The sequence below is a fragment of the Dipodomys spectabilis genome, unplaced genomic scaffold, assembly GCF_019054845.1.
Source record: "Dipodomys spectabilis isolate Male_0828 unplaced genomic scaffold, ASM1905484v1 ptg000299l, whole genome shotgun sequence".
Classification (NCBI taxonomy): Eukaryota; Metazoa; Chordata; class Mammalia; order Rodentia; family Heteromyidae; genus Dipodomys; species Dipodomys spectabilis.
Window position 1 is genome coordinate 1,396,988 of NW_024870976.1, and position 8,188 is coordinate 1,405,175.

The 8,188-nt window shown below is 61.7% G+C and overlaps 1 protein-coding gene across 1 annotated transcript in view; it reads left to right on the plus strand.

Annotated features, from left to right (window-relative positions):
- Megf6 (multiple EGF like domains 6) overlaps positions 1 to 3,808 on the plus strand; it is a 91,384-nt gene extending 87,576 nt beyond the window's left edge. The window contains exons 33-39 of the mRNA XM_042701995.1: positions 392 to 520; positions 593 to 721; positions 957 to 1,085; positions 1,185 to 1,313; positions 2,081 to 2,209; positions 3,160 to 3,207; positions 3,442 to 3,808. Of these exons, the coding sequence (XP_042557929.1) occupies positions 392 to 520; positions 593 to 721; positions 957 to 1,085; positions 1,185 to 1,313; positions 2,081 to 2,209; positions 3,160 to 3,207; positions 3,442 to 3,530 (782 nt within the window). The 3' untranslated portion in view covers positions 3,531 to 3,808. The remainder of the gene's footprint in view (positions 1 to 391; positions 521 to 592; positions 722 to 956; positions 1,086 to 1,184; positions 1,314 to 2,080; positions 2,210 to 3,159; positions 3,208 to 3,441) is intronic.
- The last annotated feature ends 4,380 nt before the right edge of the window (positions 3,809 to 8,188 follow it).

Genomic DNA, 8,188 nt, shown 5'->3' on the forward strand with positions numbered 1-8,188 from the left:
AGTGAGGGTCACTGAGGGGCCAGGGGAGTGCCCGGGCAGCTGGTGCCTGTGCCCCTCACGCCCATTCCCAGGCGTCCATGCCCAGACAGCTCCCCAGCCTGTCCTGCTGGCTCCCACGGGTGGTTCTGCCGGAGTGGCAGGTGCTGGCAGCCCCCAGAGGGCCATCGTCCCCTTTGTCTCTGAGTGACCCTCGGCCCCGACCATAGGCGGCTGGAAGCGCCGGGTGAGCCGTGAGACCCGCACAGTGCCCCCTGGCCCGCGGGCCGGGCGGGCGAGGTCAGCACCGGACACTTCAGTGTTTGCTGAAGGAGCGTCAGCCCGTGCCTCGGCCATGCCCCCGGTGCGTGTCCAGCCCGGCCAGAGCTCTGAGCAGCACCGTCCCGCTCCCCAGGGTGTCCCCGGGGCCGGTTTGGCCAGGGCTGTGCACACGAGTGTGACTGCAAGAACGGCGGCTGGTGTCACGCGGGCAGTGGCCACTGCTCCTGCCCCCTGGGCTGGACAGGGCCTCACTGCGAGCAGGGTGAGTGGGGGGGGGGGCGGAAGGGCAGGAGGCCCGAGTCCTGCCAGTGCCTGAGGGACTGTCTGTGTCCAGCCTGCCCCGTGGGGCGCTACGGTGCGGCCTGCGGCCTGGAGTGCTCCTGCCGGAACGGGGCCACCTGCGAGCCCACCACGGGCACGTGTCACTGCAGCCCCGGCTTCTACGGACAGGCCTGCGAGCACCGTGAGTCCACGCCGCCCCTGCGCCGGCCCAGCCTCCGTCTGGCCTCGGCCTCTCAACAGCTACGTCTGTCACACGTTTGAGGCTGGGATGTGAGGGAGCTGGCCGGGGAGGGCGGGGGGGGGGGGACGCAGACACACAGCCCCCCCCCGGCCTGGTCCCGCTCCCCCTGGGAAATTGGGGGCTTCCCGCTGCTTCCTGCTCTTGGCGCCCACTCCCTGACCCACTGTGCCCTCAGCCTGTCCCGCTGGCTTCCACGGAGATGGCTGCCAAGGGGTGTGTGAGTGCCGGCAGGGGGCCCCGTGTGACCCGGTCAGCGGCCGGTGCCTCTGTCCTGCGGGCTTCCAGGGCCGGTTCTGTGAGCGGGGTGAGTCTCTGGTTCCCCCGCGGGCCCCCAGCTGCCCTCGCACCCCGGCTCTCAGCAGCCAGGCAGGGGCCGGGGACGCTGAGCCTGCTGTCCCCGCAGGGTGTGAGCCAGGCTTCTTCGGAGAGGGCTGCGGGCAGCGCTGTGGCTGCGACGGAGGGGGGCCCTGCCACCCCTCCACCGGCCTCTGCCTGTGCCTGCCAGGGCGCACGGGAGCCGCCTGTGAGCTGGGTGAGTGGGGGCTCCGTCCTGGGGCGGGGCCGTGGGGTCGGGAGCCGTCTGACGGGGGGATCTTGCCTGGGATGGGGTGTGGGCATGGGTCCTCTGTCAGCGCACATCCATCCTGTGGGGTACGTGCCCCTGTGGCCTGTGGTTCCCATGCTGGACCCAGGTGTTCCATGGAGAACCCGCTGGGCTTCAGCCCTGGCCGGACCAGGCTCTGCCCGCCAGCCGCCCACGGTCCCACCAGTGTCTGCTGCCACAGTGGTACCTCGGCCGTGGAGGAGACCTGGGTGAGATGGAAAGATGTCCTGGAACCGTCAGCCACTGGTGGGATTCCACATGGAGGAGACCGTGGTCCTTCCAGACCGGGAGGCCCACGGGAGGGGCAGGCCAACCTAAGGGGTGGAGCCACCGGAGGGGTGGGCCAACCTGAGGGGAGGGGCCACTGGAGGGGCGGGACCACTGGAAGGGGCGGGGTATCCTGCTGAGCTTTGCCCTCGGCCTTGTGACCACCTGGCCTCTCCAGCCCTGGGAGCCAGAGCGGCCATTGCCACCAGGCTTCCGTTTGCCCATCGAACCACTGGCAGGGACGCAGGGGACGATTCTGGGCATGCGCCGTTGCCTGTGCCCTCCCGTGCCTGAACGCAAGGACACAGATGTCTTTGAGGGAGGCAGGGCAGAGATGGCGGCAGGCCGCAGGGAGCGGAGGCCCCCGGCCCTCCTCCGCTCTCCGCCGTGGCCCGTCCAGCCCCGTCCCTCTCATCTGTGCCCCGCAGAGTGCAGAGCGGGCCGCTTCGGGCCGGGCTGTGCCCTGCGCTGTGACTGCGGAGGAGGCGCGGACTGCGACCCCATCCACGGGCAGTGCAGCTGTGTGGATGGCTACACGGGGCCCACGTGCCAGGAAGGTGAGCCGGGCCGGGGTGGCATGCGCCTGCCGCCGCCGCCATCCCGACGTTACCACATGACCCAAGCCAGGCCAGGAAAAGAGCCTCAGCCTTCCTGCCGGCCACCCGCGGTGCCCAGAGTCCCTCAACCACCCTAGCGCAGGGCCGGGTGGGCTACGCGGCCGGCCTGAACTGCCCTCAGTGCTGAGGGGGCTCACAGATCACAGATGGCCCCCAGTGCGTGGCCAGAGGCCGGAGGCACCTGCAGGCCTGTGTGTGTGTGTGTGTGTGTGTGTGTGTGTGTGTGTGTGCGCGCGCGCGCACCTTTGCAGGGGTACACCCGTGTAACTGAGGGTACCAGTGGGGATGTGTGCTCAGCTGCAGGCGGAGCCGGGGAGCTGACCCGTGCCAGCTCCCCAGCAGTGTGCTGCGGCGTTGGGGTCTGCAGAGGGAGGAGGTGGGTGGCTCCGTGTGGACCGTGTGAGGTGGGACGTGAGGACAGATGAGGACACAGCTGGGATTCCAGATCTGGGTCCCCGGCTTGGAGGCCGGGTGCTGTGTGTGTCTTTCTGAGTCTCAGGCTGTCCTAGATGCAAAGTCCAAACGCGGAGGGCCCCTTCCTGCGGAAGGGCATAATGCTGCCCACAGCGCCACCCAGTGGTCTGGGGTGGTAGTGCACCACGGGGCACCCCCTGAGCAAAGCCAGGGTTATTTAGTGGGTCTCCGGTGTGCCTGGGTGGGGACTTGCTGGTTGGGGGTCTGGGGCCCACCTCCTACCCTGCGGTGGGCTTGGCTTGGCTTTGAGGATGAGCCCTCCATAGTCAGCTCAGAGATCTGCTTTCACCCCGGGAACTGTCACTCTGGGGAGCCCCCAGGCCCCTTCCGCTTGCATGGAGTAAGGTGGAGGAGATGGACTGTGTGGGCCCTGGCTTCTCTGTGGCCGGGGCCTGAGCTGTGCCCTCCCCTTGCAGGCGGGCCCTCCCGGCTCCCCGAGAGCCCAGCCCCAGCCCGAGGCTCAGGTAAGGGGTGGCAGAGCGCATTGGCGGGCAGAGGCTGGAGGAGCCCCGCGGCAGAGGGCTTTCTCGATGCCCGAGCCCTTCAGAGCCGGGCCTTGGAGGTGGAGCCGGGCAGGGCTGAGCGGATCAGGCAGGCTGGGCAGCCGGGAAAGGAAGAAGAGATACCAGCCTGAAGGTTGGCCATTACAGAGGAACACCCCCCCCAAGCCTGACCCTCTCCTCTCCTCCCGTCCCCAGTGGCCACATGGTCAGCCTCCAACAGGACTGTGAAGCACCAGCCCAGTGGTCCATCTGCCCCAGAGCCACACCGCCCCGCTGCAGCCTGAGCCAGGCCTCTGGTGTCCACCGAGGAGACTCATGGACCCCGCATTCCTGGCCCGGCTCCTCGATGGCTGTGGATTTCTACAGTTGTGGATCTGCCCCAGCCCTGTGGCCTTGAGGAAGGAAGCCACGAGAGACCCCTTCATGTGGCCACGAGGGACTCAGAGGAGTGGATTGGTGCTCGGGCCACCTCATCTTCACCGGGAGCCCCGCAGGCTGTTTTGAGGAAGGCCTGGCCTGCCCTGGCCCTGGCTTGGGACGAGAGACCATTTGGGGCGGGGGGGGGGGGGGCTCCCTCCGAGCCGAGCAGATCCTTTTGGTGCTAGACCCTGGACTGCGGCAGCTGGCCATCTCCAGCCTGTATTTATGTAGATGATGATTTACGGGCAGCCCCACTGGCCACACAGCCCGAGGCCTGCACTCAGGTGGTGGAGCCGGGAGGGCCTCCGGGAGGCGGGCTCGACTCCTGTAAAGCCTGGCCAGTTAAAGGTGTCCTCTTGGCCCGAGTCTTTGTGTCTAGTCTTTCCCAGATCCGCCTGGATAAGAATCTCACCAAAGCCCCCCCACCCCACCCCAAGCATGAAGCTGCTCAGGCCGGTCCAGGCAGAAGCCGGTAGGCCTGCAAAACACCTGGTGCCCGGAGACCTCAGGTGTGGCTGGTGCAGCAGAGGTGGTGCCCCAGGAGAGGAGGGTGAGGCAGAATGGAGGCAGCCAGGGTGGAGGCTCCGGGGTGGAGGCTCTGCACACCTCTCCAGGCTTATTCCAGCCTATGCAGCAGTGCCAGTAGACAACAGGGCCAGAGCCAGAGGCTCCCTGGGTGAGACAGGCCAGCCCCCCACCCTCCATTGTACAAGGCTGGTGCTGGCCAGAGAGCAAGCGGTGCCCAGGGGCATGGAGTGGAGGGGGGGGGGACTACTCAGAAAGGCGGTGGTGAGCGGGCATCGGTGACTTACGGCTATAATCCTAGCTACTCAGGGGGCTGAGATCTGAGAATCGTGGTTCAAAGCCAGCCTAGGCAGGAAAGTCCGTGAGACTCTTATCTCCAATAAACCACCAAAGAACTGGAAGTAGTGCTGTGGCTCAAGTGCTAGAGAGCTCGCCTTGAGCTGAAGAGCATAGGTACAGCGCCCAGGCCTGGAGTTCAAGCCCCACTACTGAAAAAAAAAAAGCAAGCAGCCGGTGCCCAGGGGCATGGGGTGGGGCCGGGTGGGGCCGGCGAGGTAGCTTCTGGGCAGCAGGCTGGGGTGGACAGCGTGGAAGCACAGGGTAGCAGGACACTGCCTGAGGTCCCGCTCCCTGTCCCGCATGGCCAAGGCCCCCACATCTGGGATTCCCTCCCCCCACCCCGTTCATGCCAGCAAAGGCAGCTGGCAGCCCTGTGGCAGAGAAGGCCCCGGGCAAGGACGAGGGCTCCAGGACACTTCAGTAGGGGACACGGGGTCGGCCTGCAGCGCGGGAGCTCACCGGTGGGCTGCTGTGTGATCTCAGGTGACACGGGAGGGGTGGGGGAGGCGCCACCACCGCAGAGAGCGGAGCCAGGGCCTCCAGCACACTTGGAAACCAAGCGCCACTGACTGGGCGTGGCCTCCGGGGCAGCAGGGAAGAGCAAGGAGAGAACACTGCACGGAAAGCGTCCTGGAAGAGGTCGGGGGAAGCTCGAACTGCATCCTCTGCCGAGGTCCCGGAAGTGAAGCAGCAGTGGACAGGAAGTTCCCAGCGCAAAGGCGGACCGTCTCCAAGGACAGAGCAAGACAAGAGCACCATCATCCACGGAACTAAAGACCACGGGGACTGTAATCCCAGCACTCGGGAGGCCAGGGCCAGAGGACTGAGAGTTCAGGCCAGCCCAGGACACACAGCAACCTTCCATAGACTTGCAGATAGACGAGAAGAGGACATCAGGGTGAAGAGAAATTCTTGATGCCCAGGGGAAGGGGCAGGGGAAGTCAGGCAGAGGAGAGGAAACGCTGAAAGCCAGAAAATGGTGATCTGTGCCTTCAGAGGCTGAAGAGAGAATACGAGACCTGTGTTGGCTATTCGGCTGAGCTGGTGAGGCGCTGGCTGAGGCGGGGCAGCATGAAAGCCTGCTGCCCGCGGCCCTAGGAGGGTGGGGAGCCCACGAGGGTGGCAGGGCCTTTCCCGCGTGGGGGACAGCCAGGAGGGAGCAGCCTAACAAGTCCCCAGGCAAACGGCTGCACGGGACACGCCCAGCAGAGCTCCCAACTGCACTAGAACACTGAATGAGCCGTGTGGGACTCACACCTGTGATCCTACATCTCAGGACGCTGAGATCTGGAAGATCACTGTTCGGGGCCAGCCTGTGCAGAAAAGTCCACTAGATTCTGTGTCCAAAATAACCAGCACAAAGCAGGGTTGGAAGCATGGCTCAAGTGGTAGAGCTCCAGCTGAGTGTGCAAGCCAAGGGCCTGAGCTCCAAACCCTGCTATCACTACAAAAACAAAAGAGCCAATTACACCCAACTGAACCTTGACTGTAAGAGACCCAACTAAAGGGTAGAAAAGATAACCACACAATGAAAAGCTGGGAAGGCGTTTTATACTGCAGGGTGAAAAGCATTACCGATGTCTGAATACACACACAATGAGGCTCAACACTTCTTAGAGTAAGGACAGATAGAGAAATGGGTTAATTGGTGACTACAATGTGCTTTACAAAATCCAAGTTAAGCAAACAAAACAGCAATGATAAAATCTGGATAAACTTTAGCACACAGCTACATATTCATTTATAATATTTGCATGTTCTGTATATACACATTTATATTTAAACTTTACACAGCAAATGGAGAACTGTGTGTGTGTGTGTGTGTGTGTGTGTGTGTGTGTGTGTGGATCAACTCTGGGCCCTGGCACACACTAGGCAAATGCTCTACCACCGGGCTACAACACCATTCCTGGAACACTGAAATCCAATAAACATAGGTGATTTACACTTTTTAAGACCTGAAGTGCAGCTGGGTGCTGGTGGCTTACACATATAATCCCAGCTACTTAGAAAGTTGAGTCCTGGAGGATTGTGGTTTGAAGCTAGGCCAGGTGAGATTCCTTTAACCAGCAAACAGCCAACCTGGGGGCGTGGCTCAAGCCTCGAATAAACTAGCTGAACATTCAGGGTAAGCCCTGAGATTAAACATCAGTGGGGGCGGGGGGGGGGGGGGGGAGAGGGGTGGAGGGAAGGGATCTGAAAAGGGGAAAAAAGGGAGAATCAAATAGACAATACAGAGTAAGGTATTTTTAAAGGAGTATTATAAGGAACTTTATACTGATAGCTGACAAGGGAAAAAAACGGATAAATTCTTCCAAAACGCCACAGTTGGTGTAAGCAGAGATGGAGAAAGGGACGGAGCAATAAAGTAAACGCCAAGGCACGCACCCTCCCTCTGCCCAGCCTAGAGACACAGGGTGCAGGCGTGGGCTTTGGGGCCGCCTGACTTCGAGCGTCCGTGAACTTGCCACACTTCATGGGGCCAGTATTTTTTTGTCAGTCGTGGGGCTTGAACTCAGCTTGGGCGCTGTCCCTGTGCTCTTCAGCTCAAGGCAAGCGCTCTACCGCTTGAGCTACAATGCCACTTCTGGTTATCTAGTGATTTATTGGAGATAAGAGTCTCATGGACTTTCCTGCCCAGGCTGGCTTTGAACTGTGATCCTCAGATATCAGCCTCCTGAGTAGCTAGGATGACAGGCGTGAGCCACCGGCACCCAGCTATGGGGCCAGTATTAACTTTGTTCTAAAACCTGGTCTAGGTCAGGCTACGAGAGCTAACTGGAGACATCTCATAAGCATGCAAAAATCCCATACCTCCACCTGAGGCCTTCTGCACCACCCGGTGATGGCCACTAGAGGGCAGTCTCAGCGCCTTCCTTCTTCCAGCGGCAGCATTTGTTCTCAGGGCCTTGCGCCTCTCTGCATGGCGTCCCCCACGGGAGCTCACGGTCCCGCGGCAGAGACTCAGTTCCCAGACTGGACACCCTGGAAGTGGACCTGGGTCGAGATGCCTGCACTGTCCCTCATCTCAGCTCCCCACCCTGGCAGAGCTCCGAGGCCCGGACAAGTCTGCAGTATGAGGCTTACGGACAGGAGGAAGGTCTGCGTGGTTCCAGCAGACACGGATTCAGCGAGGTTGGGAAAGGAATAAAAACACACAAAATCACGTAGAACATACAAAATCTAAAAATGACCACCACCAGCCAAAAGCCAGCGGAAAACAATCTAACCATTCCCGGTGGGAGAAGTGCTGGGAATGCGCCGGGCAGGATTTCCTCTCTTTACGACTGCTTAAAATGGTAAAGACCTAAACAAAAGAAGCCCGAGGAAAACATAAATGGGAGGAGAGAAAGCACCTCCCAGTCCTCACATTTGTCAAGATTCCAGCGTGCCCAATGGAAGGCCAGAGACAGGTGATAGATTAGACTGAGATGCTAGGTTAGACGGGAAGGATGGTCCCGCAATCCGCAGTGTCCAACGCGGACTGGGTAGAGAGGGAAGCGTGGAGACCGAACGCGGCTGGACATGCCAAGGACGCTGGGAGAGGCAGTCTTGCTGCCAAGCCATGTGGAACCGCTGGTCAGTGTCTTTTGGGGGCCAGGAAGGTGCCAAGTGCTGATCTCAGCCCTGCTTGAGGGGCCAAGGTCCTGGCCGGAAG